General features: G+C 42.7%; 1 protein-coding gene across 1 annotated transcript in view; it reads left to right on the forward strand.

Annotated features, from left to right (window-relative positions):
- Positions 1–21,345, forward strand: part of PDIA5 (protein disulfide isomerase family A member 5) — a 101,187-nt gene that overhangs the window by 17,821 nt on the left and 62,021 nt on the right. The window contains exons 4-7 of the mRNA XM_027636863.1: positions 11,190–11,273; positions 12,030–12,075; positions 18,130–18,222; positions 19,483–19,543. Of these exons, the coding sequence (XP_027492664.1) occupies positions 11,190–11,273; positions 12,030–12,075; positions 18,130–18,222; positions 19,483–19,543 (284 nt within the window). The remainder of the gene's footprint in view (positions 1–11,189; positions 11,274–12,029; positions 12,076–18,129; positions 18,223–19,482; positions 19,544–21,345) is intronic.

The raw sequence follows: 21,345 nt of genomic DNA on the forward strand, positions 1-21,345 counted from the left end.
AAAACCCCCTCAAACGAATAGTTTGAGCCTGAACCAAGTTTTATGGTCGATTTACTTGCTGAGCTTTTGAAGCATTCTGAAATGAATCTCAGAGCGTTGAGGTTACTTGTAAACAATTTTTTTTTCTTGAAAGGTTTTTTCCTTTGCTTATTGCTTTTTTTTTTAAATTGTATTCAGATGGCTGCAAAGTGCGGCCCACCTCGTTGCAGTGGTAATACCAGAGAGTGCTGTGTGTCACAGGTCACAAAGGGCCGGTTGTACGGCCTGAACAGCTGAGTCCTGCCAGAGTGGCTCAAGCTATTCTCCTGCTGCAAGTGTGCTGGGAAGCTTATTTGCAAGCCTTCATGCCGAAACAAACAGCACACAGATGCAGGGATATTTACAGCACAGGCTCAATTTGTTTTACAAATACTGACAAGAAATGTCTTGTTTGGCAGCAATATTTAGCAGGAAATTTTGGCTTTGCTCTCCGCATCCCGCTGTACTGGGCTTCTTTGCCTTCAGATCCAAGCATTGGCAAGGCTGGCATACATGCAGAGCTTTGGTTTGTGTCTCTGCTTCCCTGTGGCGGTGACGGCAGTCAGTGCCTTTTCTTTCTTCATCGATGGTGCTTTTTTTGTTTCTTGTCATTCTCCTTCCCATCAGGAGAAAGCAAGAGCACACTGCTCTGCTGACGGAGATCATTATGGATTGCTAAGTCTCTGCAGTGTGTTCTGTATTTCATACAGCAGAGGGGAGTGTGCAGGTTTGTGGCCGGAAGGGGCTACCTGAATGGCTGGTTTGCATGGAAACTGTGCTCCTTGGCTTTGGCTTCTCTCAAGTCTGTGGTATGAGACAGAGGTTAGATCTGAGCTTTCAGTTCCAGGTTGAGTGGTCTCAAGGAGACCAGGGAAGTTAGTTTTTCAGCATAATGTAGCAGAATACTTGGGTTTCTTGCTGATACAGTTAGTGTGGACTAGAGCAGGTTGCCGCTTATCTTGTCACTTTGAGGCAGGGTAACCAAGTTCCCCAGAGTGCCTGGGCTTGGGAGATGTGGGGCTGGGAATGCCAGGTGCCTGCCTTTCCTGCTCAGTTGGGCTCGCTGGTGCTAATGGCACGCTGGAGCGGGGCCATGTGAGCACGTGTCCAGGGACACCTCTGCATGTGGCACTGCAGATAAGGTCCTTGTTCAGGAGATTTCAGTCCTTTCGACACCTCCTTCTAGACATGAAGGAGGAGCACAAGAATTGCTTGCAGCGTTGAAGTGGTCACTGCTCGCTGCTGTGTTCTGAGATAGCATATGTGGCTCTGCACACAGTTAGACATGAAGCTATTTCAGTTGTGAATAAAAGACCCACCAGTAAAGTACAAAAATACATTTTATTTTAGCCTTTCCGTGTTTTAATTAGGAACTTCTCGCTGAGGCGTTTGATGTTCAATGAATGGCGGTGTGAGAGACAAAGGAATTTTGAATTAATCATGCCTGGTAAATTGCCTGGTGTTAGGGATAGAGCACAGCGTTTCAGGTTGCTAAATCTTCAGTGTTCCACAGATGGATCAGTCATCTTGGGAGCAGGAGTTTTGGGACTTGTGTCTGGGGAGACACCACTTTAATAGGCGCTGCGAATGAGTCACTTCTTGTTACTTTGTGCTGTTACAAAAGGTGTTTCTGTTTTCCAGGCAACTGGGTAAATATTGCCTGATTCATTAGTCGATGTTTAGAAAGAGTTTGGAGAACTTTGAAAGGAAAAATTCTGCAGCAACATGAAAGAGTGCTCTGTAGGGCGTTCAGATACTATTGGAATGGGCATGTAAAAAAGCAAAGGGTTGGGCTATTTATTGAGTTATTTTTTAGTTGTAGGCTGATAGAAATTTGGAAAAATTAAGGGCATCGTTAAGGGAATCATAAGGAGTTGAAAGCTTAAGATGTCTGCAAAAAAGAAAATGTCATTTCCTTTTGTGAGAGAGTGGCTGCTGCTAACTCTAACAGCAGATTGGAGTTTGTGCTGCGTCCCCCTACCTTTCCCAAAACCTTTGTCTTTTGAGGCGTGGTACAGCTCAGGGTAAAGCATTGATGTGGTCAAGTAAAAGAGGAGTTTTGAGAAAAATAAAAACTCCTGGCAAGTCCTTATGGTGGCAAGTAAAAGGTACAAAGTGATGATGTGCCTGGGAACACAAAAAGATGGAATTGCCTCTTGAGTGAAAGCCAAAGGTTTTGTTGCTTGTCTTTAAAGCAGACAAAGCTCAAGTCCCAGTTTGTGATGTCCTGAGGTCTAGTTTTGAAGAATAATCCTTGTAAAGTTACTCTCTAGCCTTCTTGAGTGGGTTTTGTGATAGGCAATGGTATGGCCAAGGATTGATGTTACTTGGAAGAGTGTAACTAGTTTGGATGAAGTGGAAAGAAAGTAAAATGGCTTTTTTTAAGAGAGGAAAATGTGCTTTGCAGGTTATAAAGCACACTGTGGTTGGATGCAGCTTTGAAGAGGTTGAAAGTAGCTCTTTCCATCCTGAGTATGATTTAGTGAACACTCGTGGGTTTTCTTGTTAATGAATTGTTTCAAGTTTTTTATTAACTCTAACCCCTGCCCAATTGTGGATTGGTATTTTCAAAAAAACACCCATTTCTTTGGCTCTGGGTAATTATTCTCTGCTCAAGCTTGCACGGTTCCCTTTGCTGTAGGTCCCAAACATAAACAAAGCTGTGTGATTTCCATCTGCTGTCATAACGCGTGTGCTTGGCTTTAGCACATCAGACTGCTAGGAAGAGGAAATGCCATCTGGTTAAAATGTCTGACTAATTTTCGTTGGTTTTAATCCCACTTTTTCTACTTTAGTGTGTCATTCTTTTAGTCCCTTTTGTGTGTCATGTGCCTCATTCTTGTAGTCCCCATCCCCAGTAATTGTTGTTGTAGCAGTCCCATGACGCTTAACATAAAGGTAGGACCGTAATTTGGCTGGCAAAGAAGTCTTTTCAAGGCTACACAGCTAAACGTGCTGGTTCATGAGAGAGCCAAATCTCACGGGTAGTTGTCCTTTCTGGGGTAACCCCCAATATCTGTGTTTGTCTGCCTTTTAGATGAAATCTTGACAAATTTCTAATTTCCTAATGCATTGATACGGAAAGGCTTTACCCATACACACAATCATAGAAGAATGTGTTTAATGCTTTGACATAGCAGGGAGAAATTTCAGAAATAAGGCTGCTAGTACAGATGGTGTAAAGTGTCATTTTGCTCTCTAGTTTTTACCTTCACTCCTATGAAGCCACTCAGAAGTAAGATTTAAGAGAATAAGTCTACTCATCTGCCTTACTTGTAGATGAACTTTAAAGCTGATGAAAAGCTTTGAAATTGCGAATAAAAATGACCAGATCTAATTGAGAGGAAAAAAAAAAAAAGGAGGATTGCTGCTCTTGCCCTGATGCAGTGCTTTCCATCCAAGTAGATTTGCAGTGTCTGGGATTTCTGCCTTTTTCTACAGTAGCTTTGAAGGCAAAGGGCAGCGTCAACTCCAGAGTGGATGGCACTTAGTTTTAGGTGCCAGCGTGAGGGAGGTAGCAGGGACTCCACTTGCAGCTGGTCCAGGGGAGGAATGCAAGTGTCCCTCAGGAATATTTTGTGAGTTATACTGACAGTGTGGTCCTTGTGTGGATGCAATTTATATGGGCAAACTGTGCATTTACAGCATAGATTTTCGATGCCTTCCTGTTGTCTCTTTCATAACCCATCTGCGTGGTTAATGCTAATTCACATTAAAACCCTTTTATTTTCCTGTAAGAGTGACCATGCAGGAAGTGTTATGCCAGTCCGAAAAAGGTTCCTTTTTTAAGTAGGCTCTCAGTTCCTAACATAGACCCATTCAGTTTGGTGCATTGCATTAGTTGAGAAATGCAGATAATTTAACTAAAATCCACAGTAGTGGTTGGATGTATGAGCGTGGGCTCATGTCTAAGTTTCATCGTAACCGTGAGTATTCTGTGTGTTTTGCCTAGAATTGCTCATTAACTGAATCTTCAATGTTGCTGCTTTTCAGACCAAAAGAAGAGTAAGCAAGCTAAGATTTAATGTAAAGAAAGTTTCATCCATTTTCCTGCATCCAGTACTTTATTTAAAGCATCCTTCAGCATCCATCCTCCCCGGGCTTATAGTGCAGCTAAAAGTCATAAAACAGGCACCAAAGGAACAGTACAATGTACTGCAGTGTCTGTGTATCTGTAGGTGACATGTTCAAAGCCTGCTTTTGTGGAGTTCTTAGATTAATGTGAACTCAAAGATAGTGGCAGTCACCTTCTGTCCCAGTTTAGGGCAGTGTTCCCCTGTGCCAGGTTGTGTGAGTTAGTGGAGGCCTGATGAGGAAAGCTGCTGCTTTGCAAACAATTTGAGTGTTCGGTTGTTTTAGAAGTATCTGCAAAGCCTTTGGTGGCTCCTGTGAATGTGTTCACCTTATTTCTGTGCAGGTGTGTGGGCTGCCAAGTGCCTCTTGCTAATTTGTATTTCCATGGAAAGTACCATTCATTAATAACTTCTTGACTTTCTGCAGGGCTGGAGCTTATAATTTTTCCCCTTAATTGTTTTTGCTTGACGTTATGACGATACCTGTTACCTTTTTGTCTTGGTTTTCTTTCAGCTTTTTGGCTTGCTCTTGCTTGGCAGTGAGAATTCATCTCATGGGTTTTAATTTTCAGAAAATACTTCTTTTTAATCTCATTCCTATAGATTTGTGGCCTCTCTAATTGACTAATGGGCACAGGGAGTCATTTGTATTGGGTGACAAGTGGTGCTGGGTCTCCACAGCACATGGATTATTCTGTTTGCATTCCTGGCACGTTCCAGGGGAGCATTTGGAGCAGAAGTCTGCAATCACCTTGCACGTCACAGGGGGAATTTTTGCTGTATTCTAGGGGGTAAAATCAGCCCTAAATTCAGATGAGAGTCTGTCCTGTTTGTGTGCTAATCCTTATCTTTAATTCTTTCCAGCAGTATGTTTTCTGGTTTTGGTTTTCATGCTCCCCCATCCCTTAAAACATTCAAGCTTTTCATCTCCTGCGCTGTTTGAGTGGCTCCTTTGTTCTGCGCTATGGAAACCTGTTGCTATTGTTACTTCTTTTTTAAGATAATTTTCATCAGGAACCTAGAACGGGAGCAAAATGTTGCTTTGTATTCCAAGACAAATCTTATATTTAAGCTTCCTATGCTGATTACTTCTGCATCCGTTTCTCCTGGGTCCTGTTCCTATTTTGATGCCTGCAGGTTCTTAAACCTCACTCAGGAGCGGAGTATCAAAGTGCCTGCACCAGTAGCTGAGTATGGGTTTTCTGTTCGAGTAGATGGAAGCCATTACCATTCAGCTCTTTGGAGAAGTGCTTTTGCAAGCCAGGCTGATGGTTTGAGAAGTGATTTTTTTTTTTTTCATTTCTAATTTCAGATCTGTCTCAAGGGAGTGAGTACAGAAAGGTCTGGATCATTACAGAGTATGAGGAGTCTTACAAATCTTACATACTGTCAGCAGCAGTAGCTGTGGCAGCTGCTGTCCTGGGATGGGAGGGAGGAGTGAGGATGATGGGGAGACAGGCAATGCCTGCAGTCTGAGAGGAGGAGAGTTGTGCAAGAGTCGATATTTTTTTGTTTGGTCAGCAAAGTACACAAACTGCTGTATTGTAAATGGATCACACTGTCTTTGTTGGAGGGTGGGATCAATGGCCACAAGGAGCATAGTCAAAATCCTATATTGTCCTCAACAATGGCTAATGAATTGCATTTTTGATTCTGAAACCTTGCAGGACCATCTGACTACAACTGACTTATTTCCTCTTTCAGATTAGGTTCGCAAGTGCAAATGTGTTTTTTATTTTTAGGTGGCTTGAGGACATTTTTGCTGCTGAAACCCCTTTTGCTGCTTTTTTTGGGTCACAAGCTCAATTAGTTGTTTGGCAGGATCTCAACTCCATGCTTTTTCAGGATGTTCATCAGTCTGTTGTCTAGAAAGGGTATTCTATGGAAGGTAGCCAGAGGGTATTGCAGAGACTGTGCATTGGGCTGGGAAACCCTCTTTGATAATTCACTTCTCATGGCTGGGCTGAAATTGCAGTTGAAATTCCCTGAAGTTATAACTGGAGTTGTTCTCTGTAAGGTGGTTTTCACTGTGACATAAAAGAATGAAGGCACTTAAATGATAGAGAGAAGAATGAAAGACTGTGCTGGTAACAAGATGACAGCTTTGACTAGTACCTTCCAAAGCTTTTCCAGTGTTGGGAGGCTTGCTGGGTAAGCAATCCTGTTTCTACTCTGCCGTATTACCATGCTCTTGAAGCCTGTTCGTCTTCCTTACCTGCTCAGTTTTGTCTCTTCCAGCTGTTGGGACAGTGACAGCGTTTGTCTGTTCAGCCACTGATACAACAGAGCCTCCGTTGCATTAGAGTCTACAGGCACGACCATGATACAAGGGACTGCTAAAGCATAATCTACGTGGTTTTTGAGCCCTGTTTCAGATGGGCAGATGTACAGATAAAAGAGAAAATCTGTTTCGAGACTGTGAGGTCTGTGGTTCGCATGTGGTTACATGATATGCTGATAGAGGAATGAGATAGTTCTTGTGCAGGCAGATTTACTGACCTCGTTGCTTAAATCGGTTCTGTCAGCGTTTTTATTATGACTTCTCTTGTGCCTGGAAATACTGTAGGTGTGGATGAAAAAGAAAGCTGGGTGCAGTCTGCATTGCAAAGTGTTGGAGATGCCAGCACAGTGGCAGCGAAGTGACATGGCCACACAGCACGTGCACATGCTGCTGTTACGTTGGCAACTGGAGACCTGGACGTTTTTCCAAAGAGGGGATTTGACAGTCATTCCAGATCCTTCCTCCCCAGGGGCTGATGTGGTCATGGGGCTGTTTTCCCTTCTTCATGAGAAGCCAATGGGCAGCATTACGTGGTAAGGGAAATAATGAGCAAGCTGCAAAAGGTTTTATCTGTGCTCAGAAAAGAGAATGTTGCTGAGGTTGTTTGGTCTTACCATGCTCCTTCAGGACCTGTCAGGACCTATCTGAATTCGCCCCAGGGAAGGGTTTTTGGACTGCCACCTCCATGCACCATTTCTTACTTGGGATCCATCCAGCTTGGACTTGTTTTATTTTTAGAAACCACTGTGGACTTAAACTGCAGCCAAACTCCTGGGTCTTATTTTGTGTTCTTCCTGTCTAGTTTTATCCTCTGTTCTTTCTCTCTCCGAATTACCTTGACACATTGCTGCAAAAGCCTTTTTCTGTGTTGCTCCTGCCACCGGGGACTGCCATCAGTATCTGATCTGCTTCTCCATCTTTATGACCATGAGCTTCCAGGCTTGTGGGCAGCCCTGCACAGGCAGAGCATCTTGTGCTGCTCCTAAGGAATACCTGTGACACATCCCCTTCAGGTGCTGGTGAGCCAAAGGAGGCCAGATCTCCTTCACAAGTCCCTCACTCTCCTCCTGCCCTGTTAACAGCTGGCTGCCTGTGCTAAGGGATTATTCATGCGTGCTAATGTTGACAAGGGACCCCAGAGGTTTACAGAGAGTGCTTCAGTTGGGCTTCCTGCCAGCTCCATCATAACCCCAAATGACAGAAATATGTCCCAGTAGAGGAGATGGGCATGTGAATGGAAAGGACTGAAGTATTCCTGCGATGCACGCTATCTTTACTGTTATTTAAACTTCTTGCTTAGTTAGGTCGACTTGGATCTTTATTGTTCTCTTTACCAAGCTGCCGTATGTCTTCACTTCTCCAGCAAAGGCACGTTTTGGAGCCCTGCTTTGGTTTTGTGGGAAGGGAAGTGTGGAGAACATGCCTGTGGGAGTGGAAAGAAGCCGTGCTATCGTGCCACTTAAGGTTTGACCTTATTACCACATAGACAGCTGCTGGTTAGGTCCTTTGTGGTATTGAAAATAGGTTGATGCTTCAGATGATTTTCCAGGGAGATAATGCTGGATGATTGTAGGACTGCCTGCAGGGGTCCCTTCAGCAATAGCACAGCAGGGACTTAGAAAGGTTAGAATTGCTCTGGACGGAAACAGCATGGGATGGCTGCTGGGGATACATTACTGACCTCATCCTCAAACCAGTATTTCCTGAGCCTGGTGCCTTGTCTGGAGTGGCTTGGCCTGGGTGGTACAGTGATGATTTTGGGGGTCTTTTTTGGGTCGTGGGTTTTTTTCTTTTTTTTTCTTTTTTTTTTTTTTTTTTTTACTTTTAGTCATTATAACAAACTCTTACACTGCCTCTTCAAGTGATATAATTAAATTGTGAGAACTGGAGTCCTAATTACCCTCTCCCATGTGAGAGTTGAAGAGCTCATCTTCAGAGAGAGGCTGTTGGCTGAGATTCAAAAGAGACAAATCTCAGAGCAGGCTGCATCTGTGTTGATATTTACTCTTATTAAGAATAATGGTCATTAGCAAGGGGTATCAGGGCAGGTTGCTCTTTGCAGGTTATTTTTGTCTGTCTGGAAGGGAAGGCAGAAGGGAAAGCAGAATGAGTCCATCTCTGCCATTTCTGTACATCTCCTTTTCTGGTTTTTCCAAAGAATTGTTAGTATAGCGCCTGAACTGGTGGATCTGGCATGTGCAAAAATCTGCACTGATGCATGAAAAAATTACTGATGTGTATTTAGACATTTCCTATTCTGGGAATTTGCTCCTCATTCATCCCTTGCATCAGTGCAGATAGCTTGCATAAACAGACTAAACTCTCAATGCAGTGGTGCAGAGAATCTGCTTCCTAAATGGTAGGAGATATACTGGAGCAAACTGCTGCTTTCTTTCCTGTGATAATGGCTGTGCATTCAGGCAGCTGTGTGAATCTCTGCAAAAGTAGAAATCCTGAAAGCAGGGCAGACTTAGATTCCAATGAAACAGCTATTCTTATCAGGTTTTTTTAATAGAAACTTGTGCAAACAGAAGATGAATTGTTAGGAGTTAGAGTGGTAGGAGTTGCTATCTGCTTGCTTGCACATGTAGCTCAGTAATAATGTTTTGTAGCCTTTTTCCAGTATAAACCATGCAGAACTTGCCTAACATGACTATCCATCCGGATCTCTAATGATATATAAGGGAAAATTACACTTTCTTGACCATATGGTTTGAAGTTGCAGTGAATAGGTGGTAGAACCCACTTTAATCCTCTGCTGATGACAGAACAATTGGTCTGCACATCTTGGGGGTTGACAGACCCTGTTGCCTGAAGTGGGTTTCAGCATTACACTTGTTCACATCAGCCACCTCACATTTGTCTTGGCAAAGCTGAGATAGCCACAAATACATGTGTATACTGGAAACATTTGGAAGTGTCTAGAAGAGCATTTACCAAAGTTGACTATGGTGCGGGCTGACTTTAGTTAACTGTCTAGCTAACTAGTAACTAGCTGCAGCAGGGCCGCAAGAATTGCTCTGTGCCTCTAAATCTGTCTGGGGTAACACGAGAGGATGATCTGAAAATAGTGTCTCCTCCAGAGATGCCCTGACCTTCGAGTCATTTAGGTTTAGCCCATGGGACCACTGGAGGACTGCAGGTGAGAGAAGGCAGGATGTTTCTGACCTTTGGGTTTGAGGTTGCTGCTAAGTTTCAGTACGAACTCCATGTGGCAAACATGTTCTTTGGCATAACTCCAAATCTAGGGTATTTGCTCTGTAATCTAGTTTTGTTACAAGGAGACATGGTCATATTTTTCAGTTCTCAGGCTCAGATCTCCAGCCTCCTGGAGAAGCAAAAGGAGTGTTTTACAGGTTACAGTGACTAGCTTTGACTATGATCTGAAAATGCAAAACTCATATGAATTCAGTAGGACTCTTCAGATAAACATGCTTCTATACAAGTACTCCTTCCAGGTGTGATAGTTGCTTTGTTAGTTTCTTAAAATGCTCATTTCCATCTTCAGCATAATATTCTGATTTTGCTGCATGTGTCCATAGCACACCCTTCCTCATTTCCATCTACCATAAACGTTTGGAAGTTTCCCATAAGGTGCACTCTCACCTGCAGCATACTCTGAATTTAGTGTTCCTTGTTCCTCACATTTGTAGAAAGGCAGCTGGAGAACATGAGGAGAATTAGCACCAGTTCTGGCAGCAGCACTTAATTTGGTGGGGCTCTTGCAAGCCCTGCATCTTGTTGTCTCTAATCAGTTTAAACTTGATGGGTTTTCAGTGTTTTCATTTTCTAAATTGATTTATCTGTGTAAAAGGTACAAGTTGTCCTCTGTGGGAACAAGTTTCCAAGCTGTTTAATCTTGCTGTTTGTCAGTGCAAAGAATAGTCTTGTCAATCTGAATCATCCTCTTTTCTTTATACTTGTACTGTTTCACTCTTCTCCCCAGGTCTTCAATGAACCACTCATTCACTTCAGCTTGAAGTCTCCTTATGGCTTCACTTCACTTTGCTTAGATCAGTAGCTAGGCCACAAAGACCCTTTACTTGGCCACCAAAACAAGTGCATATGCAGTTTTCTCCCGTGACTTTCTCTCTTCTTAAACTCGGCCTTATCTGGTGCTGAAAGTGATTAGTTCTCGTTCAGTTTGAAGACCACCTGCACCAGGTCTGTTTGCTGTTATATCTTCCTTCAGGAGCTGTGGCAGATGGTCTTTACCTCTACTTGCCAGGTGTGGCTCCAGGACACATCCTTCATACCTAAAATGAATGGGGTTGCTGGGCCTGGGGCTCCAGAATTTCAACTGGTTTTTGTTTTCTGCCTTTTTAAGGCTAAACACTTGTGATTTGGGCTTGGACATACCAGGAACATGGCTTTTTTTGGTTTTGTATTATCTTCTGCCAGATGTAAAAGCTGACCTACTTTTTCCCTTTCACAAACAGTGCTCTTTGACCATCACCCTAACAGTAGCATGGGTTTATTGGAAACTTGACTTCCTAAATTTTGTGTTAATCCCATGGACAGAAGATCTGCTGAGGTACTTCGACATGTTGGAATGAGCTGCTTTTCTGTTGGTTAGGGCATGGCTTTGGAATGTGATTTTAAAACAGCTCACTGTGTTCTGACCAAGCAAACAGAGAAATTAAATTGACTAATGCAGTTTTTCACAATGCTTGTTCTACAAACTTAGCTAAACAGCTTCCAAATTACTGTTAGTTGGAATTAATTGCTGATAAGGAAGCACAGCAATGAGTTCTCAGAACTGAATGCATTTGATTTTCTTTTCTGGTAACCTTTCTTCCAATATGTGTTTTTTGCAGTGATACTGAAAGCCGAAAATTATGCAAGAAGATGAAGGTAGATCCTAATACAAAGGAGAAGGGAGTGGATTTACTCCATTATAAGTGAGTTCTGGGATGGGATTTGTAGTTCCGAATTGTTGATTCCCCCATTAGAACTGTTCATTCTCCTTTCAGCTCCATGTTGCTGCAGCATTAAGATGACTTATTTTTTATCCTTTGATGTGGGAAATTAGTTGCCATTTCTTCAGTTTGCAAGTGTGTGTTGTGACAGAAGTTGAGATAAATTTATTCTTTGTTGAATAGAGTCCACTAAAAGCACAAGCAGGGTCAGGGAGAGGTGTCCAGTGGACTAAAACTGCCCAGTGCACAGGACTAACGCCTGAGATTTGATCTGTGTTGCTTTCTCTGTCACTTGGCTGCTGGCAGTGCCTGCTTGGCCTTGGACAAGTCGTTTCACCTCTCTGTGCTTTTCTGGCTTGAGATAGTGCTTCGTAAACTAAGTGGAGAAAGACGTGTAGTGAGACAGCAAGAGATTTTCCTCCTGAAAATAATAGGAATACTGTTAGGTACACCAAGAAGCTGCATTTCCATCTCCAAAAATCATGCCTTGGTAACTATTCTTATTAAAGTGTCAGGGAGGAAATGGTTTACTAGGAACCTGTTTGCTTTGCACTCTCTTCCTTTTCCCTTACTCTTGTTTTTTGTCACCCTTAAATTGCTGTACTGTAAATTCTACTTAGTTCTGTGGCTTGGGTGGGATAATTTTATTCTGGTTAGTGGGAAGTGAGGAAGAGCAGCTGTATAATTTCTAGTAACGTTCCTGTAAGTTAACACTATTCCCCACTTCTTGTTCAACAGGGACGGTGCATTTCATACTCCATATAACAGAGCAGTCACATTGAAGGTAAATTTAAATATTTCCTTATTATTCTTTTGGTTTTGCTAGATATGGGTGAGACATTTGTGGATTAAAAAAAACAGGTGTTGGTATGTTTTCATGGTGAAAAGGGAGGGGGTTAGTCTTCATAAACAGCTGTCAGAATGGCCTAAGGGTTTTCATGTGTAAACATGTCTGCCAACCACAGATCCGGGAAAATTGTGGATTATTTGAAAGACTGAGCCCATGTTGAACTGTAAGGAAGTTTACCTGCACTCTGGTAACAAATAAGGATTTTCTTGTTTTGATTCCAAGGTGCTCTTAGTGGTAGTATAACTAAAAGTATTAGCTGATACTGCATTTTGATAAGGAGTTCTCTGGGGTTCTTAGATTGTGTGTTTATGAACTTTAAAGAGTGCTGAGTGGCCTTATCTTTGATTGGATTGTGGAACTGCAGTTCCTGTGGTTGTGCTCTGAGTGCATCAGGGATAAAATGACCTTCTTCTCCAGTGAATCTTTACATAAAGCAACAGAAAGCAACGTTCTCTGGGCAAGGGAGGAGAGAAGACATGAAACATGAAATGAATGCGTAGATATTGATGATTGTGGAAATAGTGAACTAAAAGCACAGTGAGCAGGCCAGAAGTGTGCAGCTTTCCTTTGCAAAGCCCTGGTGAAGCACTGAGACTGTACTTACGTGAGGCTACAGCCCTGCAATGACTTGGCTTCCAGAAATCATTGCTGTCCAGCTCTGATGCCCGATTCCCATTTCTCTTCCTCCTCCAGCAAACCCAGGCTCTGCACCGTCATGGGTCTTGTGGAGGCTTGATGACATCACCCCAGGTTGACATAGTTCCATGTATACCCCCTTTCTGGTTTGTTCAGGGCGTTGCCCTGGGATGGAGGAAAGCCTTTATGAGATGCTGCATGAACCTGAGTCTGCCAGAGAGGCTGTTCCTAAACGTGCTTGCTCTGGACCTTGGTTTTACAGCCAGAGTTGTAGGGTAGCTAATGGGGGACTGTCTTGGAAGTGTGCTCTGGCTTGAATTAATTCTACCTTCACTTGGAGCTGTCAGGCAGGATTTGCCTGAGGTGGGGAGAATGAGGCTGTATATATTCCCATCTTCTGCAGTAGAAATCTTGCCTGGAACTAGGAAGGGCAATGTTAGCTACCCAGCCTAGTCAGCAACTGCCTGAAGCTGCTTCTATACTTAGTGAGGAAATGCAGCTGGTGATTTTTTTTTTTCCTTGATGAGTGGTGGGCAGAGGGAGACTTGCTAGTTGCCTAAATTTGGGTGGTTTGAACAATGTTTGACATGTCTTTCCTGCCCTCCATAAAGTGCTGCAACCAGGGCTTAGTGCTGTGACTTCCTTACAGATCAGATCAAGTGGAAAGCACCTGCAGCACTCCAGGGAGTGATGGGCTGAGAGGCAATCATAACACAACAGGAATCTGATTGTTTATTTCTTCAGTTGCTGTTTTGTGATGAGCATTTCCCCTCTCCCTTTTGCCCAGCCTGCTGGGGAGAAGGAAGCAGCATCCTATGGACAGGGAATGGGAGATTCTGTTGGGCGTTGAAGAGGGATTTTGAAGCTCCCTCGCTCTAGAGACTGTAGTCTTTCTTAATTTAATTGCCCCTGTGAAACCAACCACTAATGATTTACAGGTTGGGCAGGGGGGTCAGAGCTGGGCAGTGGTCATATAACTCGGCTGAGTGTTTACTTGTTCCACTGCTGGCAGCTGCCTGAATATTTTCTGTATTTCTCCCTCTATTCCACTTCTTCTCCATGTTTTCTTCTGTTGAGCCAGTGACCTTTGTTTCTCTCTCTCGGCTGTGTTTGTCAGGAGTCTCCCAGTACATACAAACAGCGAGAAGCAGAGCAACACAGTTACTTACTTAGGGTATCATACTCATTTTACAGACAGGTGGACAGACTGAAAAACAGTGAGATTAAAGGATTTGTTTCACTTTATTCAGCAAACGTGTGGCAATAAAACTTAGATCTTCTTTCCAGGCATCCAGTAGACATATTACTATATGTATGACATTTTGGAGAATGATGGACACAGCCCTGAAGAACTGTAAAAGGATTCTTCTGAAGTAATCAGCCATTTCATACATGTGGCTGATCCAGCTGATAGTGTACTGAGGATTTTAAGAAAAGCTTTTCATTTCTTAAAGTAACTAAATTCTTATGTAATTAGCAGAGATGCCCTTGGGTTTACTGTTAGAAAAATGAGGAATAAAGAATAGCTCAGTGTTCACAGTGGGGGGAAGCTACTTAGCAGTCAGAACCTCCTGCTTCTGAGACATGTGTTAGGATCTGAGCTATTTTGGATATCTAGTAAAGGGGGATGAAATGCAAGAGAACAAAGTTCAGTGATTCAGAATTATTAGGAATATTTTTAAAAAATATCTCCAGTTCTTTGCAGAAAAGGTTAGGTTCTCACCATACTAAGTGGCTTGTCAGTGTGAAAGTTGGAACTTGCGGGGGGCATGGAACAAGACGGGGAAAGAAACTCCAGATATGCTGGAGTAATATAGATTGTTGTAATGGGCTTTGAATTGCCAGCTGGACAGTGATTGGCTTGAAAATATAGGCCCTGTGCTTAACGGTACTTTCTGTCAAATGATTAGGAACAAAAAAGGAAATGGTGTTGCACCTTGAGTCTTGAGTCTGTTTGGTTCCTTCATCTTGTATCTTATGTGAGATTCTGGTTGCCACATCAAGCGAAAGGTGTAGAAGTACTGCAGAAGGACAGAGAGGCTGATGAGAGGCACAAACAGCTTGAATACTTCTGTGAAGATCCTTGCACTTGGAAAAAAAGAAGGAGATTCTGATTGATGTTTGTGTAACTGAGTAGCTTAAAAAAGGGAGTGATTACCTCTTTTTTCTCTAAACTTGTGTGCAAACAATGGCATTTGGGAAAAGTCTTGGAACTTGTAGCTGCATATTGCAAAAGCCAAGAATTAGGAGTCTTAAAAACAGTTGTATGTAGTCATAAGAGATAGATCCATTGATAGTTAGCAAGCACAGAGGTCCATATACAATAGCTGGTGCAGAGTCCATAAATTTAATCACTTTTGGCCAGAAATTGAGAACATATACCAGTGTATGCTATATAAGAATGGTACTAGTATGTCTTTTCCCCAAGTATCTGCAGGAATCTGCTGTTGGAAACCTAAGCTTAGATCAGTCTTTGATGTAACCTGGAACGTCTGTTCATATATTGCTTTAGCCACACCATATCCTAATCCTCAGTAGTGCCATAAGGCCAGAATCCAGGCTGTGTTTATTGCATGATGAAACCTTTTCTGGAGTACAAACTACAGGGAGAGTTTTACCCTCCTCCTAAAATGGAGAAAACTCGTTAAAGTATGAATCTGCTCAGGACTAGCAAAGGGAATAGACTAACCCAATAAATTGGTCCTGCTCTAAACTCTGAATCTGTTTCAAGTTTGCTGTTGTAAGGAGTGTGTGTCTGAAATTGAGGCAAGTCTTTTTATTAGCATCCCTACTGCATGACACGTCAAAGGACTGAAGAGTACAGGGATGTGTTTCTGTATACTTTTCTTTCAGGTTAAAACTTAGGTCTGTGTGTATGATCACCAGTTCTCCAGTTAAAACTTGCTTGCTTGTAGCAGCCATGTCCTGTATTCTGCTGAATTGATGTTTAAGATTCAAAGCTGTCACAGCAGTTCAGGCAGCAGGTTGCAGCCCATTGTGGCTCTGTGGGGACAAAACAGGTCCTGACCGTATCACTGCAGGACAGGAAGGTAGCTGTTTCTCCAGCACTAGGGTTGCTGTGCCCTGGACCTTGCTGTGGTCTCTAACCCAGCAGCCTGGGGAGCAGTGCTTTTCTGTGATTAGAAAGTGCTGTAGTTTGTTTGGGTGTTGTTCTTCCCTATTTAAAGCAATATGGGAAGTTCTCTTCGCCACATGGAGAAATGAGGGCAAGGCAATGCACTGCCTGCTCCTGCCAGAAGACATTACACATCTAATTTTTTCTGTCTTGGCTGAGAGGGAGAGGCTGGATGAATTAAATCTCTTTAATCCCCCATCCTCTAACTGCATCTGTTTCTACATGACTGAGCTTGGTATAAAGGAATTCTTGAAACGAGCAGAGTCAATTACACTCATTAACTGTTTAAAATGTTGACCCCCCCCCTCCTCCCTTCCAGTGTATAGTTGAGGTCAGTGCAGACGGAGAGTGAGCAGAACTTGATGCGGCTGTCCTAAAGGTCACTGCTGTTTTGTCCTTTTCTTTCCTTTCCCCACATATTATTAGTCTTCTAGGACATCATTTGGCATGTTAATGTGTCTAGGTTTAGAGCTTTTTACACTGTAACTCCATTGTAAATTACTTGATTTTATATTTTTTTTCCCCCCAGCTAGCTCTTCTCTCTGCTAATGCCATTTTAAAACAAATTTCTTCTTGAAATGTTTGTGGTCCTAACACTACTACCTTGCCCCTTAGGTCTTCTAACTGTGTACATTAAGTGCTTTGCATGCTGTCTGGTGACTGATATATGCTGCCTCTTGTGATAAGACAAATCTCTTCAATATTAGCTGTGCAAGTAGACAGAAACAAAAATGCAATAAATGGATCCTGCTGTAAGCTCCGAATCCTCACAAGCCTTGCAGTACCAACTGAGATGCAGAAAAATGAGCTGAACTCCCCTCCCTGTTGATAAGCTGCTGGGATGTTATACCAGAACAGCCCCACTAAAGGCAGAGAGGCAGCAAAAGTGTCTCTGAGACTGTTCCAGCAGTGGCATGTGTCACCAGGAGTGCTGTTCACCTGCTCTTACGAAGGCGGAATACCACACTTAGGCTTTTAGGCAGATATTTTTGATGTGTGTTAGTATGTGCTCAGCTCTGCTCTTCAGTCATGGGCTGTTTTGGCAAATTATGGGCTGAAAAAGCTTTAATGAAGCTTTTCTTTACTCCAGCTCTGTGTGAGCTTCCTTAGTGCTGTGGCAGCATCATCCACTCACTCTTACATTGAAGGAAGCTCCTCAGAGACCTCACTACGTTACTGGTGTGGCAGAGATCCTGTCTGGGAGTGGATACACACCTAGAATCAATGCCACAGAGGAAGAAATGGGGTCAATATGTGTGGTGAATGAACATGGAAACCCAGGTATTGTTTCCTAGAGCAGAGACACCAGAAGATAACAGTGATAACCCTGTGCTTCCATGTACAGCTGAAAATGGGGGGCAGTGTGGCTGCCAGAATCCATGAAGAGCATCTCATTGACTTAGGACTGGAGTTTCCTTCAGGCTCAGGCTGAAATCAGAGCCATCAGAGCTTATTTCTTTCTGATAAAGAGAGTATCTGTGGTCTGGGATTGTTGGTTGCATGTCAGTCAGGTAAAGCAATTACAAAGCACATGTGCAAATGTACTCTGTTGGATGTCAGAGCTGCAAAATCATAGGGTCTGGTACTTCCTAATTCTCCTGTCACATTTGCTTCTTACTCTCCTACTTAAAAAAATCCACTGAGTATACTTTCTAGGTAGATGGGTCACAGAGGGAACTATTGGTGGATTATTCTTCCTTTGACCAAATAAGCAGCTTGATCTATAGGTATGGAGTTCATTAGTTTTGCTCACAGCAAGTATCAGTGTTCCCTCCAGCTACTCCTGTTGGATTCAAAGGTTACTTGGATATGGTGAAGGGCATGGGAACCTGACCTCTGCATAAAGAGAAATCTTTCCTGCTAACCCAGGGAGTAGCTGTGGAAGATCCAGTATCATTGAAAGAGCTCTCTGAAGGATACTTGAAGCTACTCTCTGTGTTTTGGTCCACTGCCACGCTGTTTTCCCCATTTTTGTAGTGGAAGTGGGAACTGATAAGTTGGAATATCAGTTATGAGGAAGGTACGCACCCACGTATCGTTTGGTTCTGCAACCAATTGGAGATTTGTGCTAATCTGCATTAGAGCAGATGAGAATATGAGCAGAAAAGCAAAGGCACTGATTGGATGGGGTTTGCATGACAGCGTGGATTTGCGATTGGATGTCTCATGGTTTCCATTAGTTTTTCTTTAAAAGCTTTTTTCCCTATTTATTACAGTCTATGGTGGCCTTTCTCAAGGATCCAGAAGGTGCTCCACTATGGGAGGAAGATCCTGAAGCCAAAGATATTGTGCACATTGACAGTGAAAAGGTACATTGGCTGGATACTCTGTTGTTTTATAAATATATGGGATGAAGGGAGTGTGTGTGTTTGTATTAAATCACAGTGAAACACCATTATTTCCCTTCTTTGGAAGGGAGGTTTAAAGCACTCAAACTGTTTTAAATGATTTGACAAAGTTTGTGGGTTGTGGTACCTGTAAAGTCCTCTGCTTCCCTCCTTCCTCTCCCCTGCATGTGGTCATGATATCAGTCTGCCAGCCACACAGCAAGTACCAGAGCTTGTGAATGGTGTGGTGGAAGAGCCCTGTTTGTCTCAGGGAAGTGTAGCAGCTTGCAAGATGCAGTCACTGCAGAGTGCAGGCAGGAGGTAAAACACTGCTCTTAAAACTGCGGGTTGTCGTTAAACCTTGGGTTCCCTCCTGTGCCTGAGGTCAGGAAGCGTGGAGCAGGAAGCAAAATAAGATCCAGATCTTGAGGGATTTAACTTTATACAGTGACTGTCCTCTCTTAATGTTAAGTGGGAAAGCAGCGAATATGATGAAACTACCTTAAAAAGCCAGTGCCACCACAGAGTTACCCATTATATTCTTTCTGATATAATCAGCTTGGTCTTTTGTATTACTTTTCTAGTCTATGGATTTTTTAAACTTTAATTGATTGGACTCTAGCTGGTATTTTGTAAAGGGCTTTTTCAATTTCCTAGCTTTCATTTTTAATATTAGAAATGGTTATTTTGACATTCAGTTTTTGTAGGAAGATTAATTTTTAATGTTCACCCTCTGTACTCTATTACAAGGCTTCCAAGGGTTGCATTCAATTTGAAAACTTCATCTAGTTTCTCTATCATGTTGGTACTGAAAAATCTTTTTGTCATGGCATCTCATAGCTTTGGCAAGGTTTCGTAGTGTGAAAACTGAACTTGTTTTGTTATTATTGAGCCTGACTTTTTGAATTACAGTATGGATTTTTGGATGTGTCAGCGAAGAAAGAGTTTCCAGTCAGAGATTCTGCAGTGAGAGTGAACTAAAACATACAAATTCCACTGGTCTGGGATATTCAGCAGATATTTGAATCTATAATAAATTTTGTAATCTTCTTTCAAGTAAAAATTGAGTAAGGGAAAAAAAAATTGAGTCTTGTCTGTTAGGAAAGATGATCCCTTTTCCCTCAGATAAATGAGCCTGTGGTCTAGGAATACATATATTAATTGTTTGAAGTTGTAATACAAATAATAAGAGGTGTCATTTGGTGTAGGTCTGGTTTTTATTTTCTTTGGTTCATTCACTAGGAATTGAGAAGGCTTCTGAAGAAGGAAGATAAACCCCTTCTGATGATGTTCTATGCCCCATGTAAGTAATGCAGCATGTCCTGTCACCTCTCTCTCCCTTCTCCACTGAGAGATGTCTAGAAGTCTGTCTAGAAGCTTCACCTGTGCTTCACTAATATCATCTTGTGCTATCTTTGTCATTCAGCTTCTTGTGTTGTTCTGCCTGTTTGTCCTCAGCTTTTTCCCTGGTTGTCCATTGTCTATATCCTAGTCCTGTCTCTTTCTCCTGTGATGATGACTCTTGCTCAATGTTCTTTTAAGCAGTTGCTTTCTGTAATTTTGTTACCCATTGTCCTTTCTAGATTTGTGTTGTACAAAACAGAAACACTGTATGCTGCAGACAGAGGGAACAGTGCAGTGGTTGGGAGCAGGAATGTCCTGCTCCATCCAGGAGGCACCCTGTGTGTTCCTACCTACCTTGGCAGCAATAACTGAAATACAAGTGGGGTTTCAGGAAGAAAAGAGAAGACCACGTTGGAGTCACTCATTTCTTTTGTGACCTTGACCTTGTATTGCTGCTATCTTGTCATTGCATTGGCTGCTTGTTCCTCAGTTTTGTTCATTTACAACTGCCTTTTTGTGTTCCCTGGTGACTGCTATGTGACAGGCTTTCCAGCTCCTAAAGGAAAGACAGTGTTGCACTGGAGTTGTTGCTCATCTGGAAAGTAGGGGAGCCATGAGAAGGGAGTAAATGTGTGACCTAAGCTAGAAAAGCCTCGCAGCACTGCCCTAATAGAGAAATTGTTGTTAGGTACTATAAGCAATTCACTGTCTGATTCTGTTTAAAACTGTGTCCCATGGCAGCATTATCTGGTGTTTCTCGGTGTGTTTTCTCTTTAATTACTGCCTGAAATGCCAGTCTGCCTTTTTTGTCTCGTCTGAGTACTGCCAAGATGGCCAGGATTGCCCCAGACTTACTTTGATTCATCACTAAGAGAATGGTTTTTCTTTTAATTAAATCACTTGTAGCTCTGTGCCCTCAGACTCTGCAGTGGCGGGGTCCTGTGTGTCCTGGTTTAGTGTGTGGTTGTTCCCAGTCGCTGCTGCTACCTTGGCATCAGCAGGAGACAACACGCCTGCTCTGTTGTAGATCGCCCCTCTGGGGAGAGTTCAGCTGCAGATGCTTTCACAGTTTACCTGTATCAGAAATAATTGTTTTCCACAACTGAGTCTGTTCCTGAAATGTGCCTTATCTAACCCTTCATTCTCTTTGAACCGTTCCCCGAGAAACCCTCCTCCTTCCACTTTCTCTTCTTTTGAAGTGGCAAAACACCTGCTAGTTTTCAGTGCTGTAATACTTCTACTGCTTTCTAAACTGCTCTGAAGGAAGTCTACTTGTAAGGTTTTTTCCTCCCCTCTGATTTCTCAGTTCGTAACTCCCTCATCTTTTATTTAACACACAAGACCTTCTGACTTGGTTTTTGTCCATTTTTTTTTTTCTTACTCCTTTGGCTGGAGACAGAATACATCCAGCAGTTGCATTAAAATGAGGGCTTCAGGTAGCTGAAGTTATTGCTTACATACAGGTGTTACCTTTCATAACTGGGAGCAGCAAATCAAGATTGGTCACTAAAAGAAATTCTGCTTTTCTTTACTTGTAAGGGGTGGCTCGGGGAGGTCTTTGGCACGAGACGACATCAGAGGCTTTGTCTGGGAAGCTATGGAGAAGACAGCTGCCTTATTTCTCTGCTTTGTTGGAAGCAGGGGCTTTAGATTAATCGTGGCAGATTCATAGGAAATGGGCCCTTTCATTACGTACCGGTGCAGAGGGAGATGAAAGTGACTGCAGACTTAAATGTAGTTTCTTTAATATTTCAGGAATGC

This window comes from Corapipo altera, unplaced genomic scaffold, assembly GCF_003945725.1.
Source record: "Corapipo altera isolate COAL_440 unplaced genomic scaffold, ASM394572v1 45, whole genome shotgun sequence".
NCBI classification, from domain to species: domain Eukaryota; kingdom Metazoa; phylum Chordata; class Aves; order Passeriformes; family Pipridae; genus Corapipo; species Corapipo altera.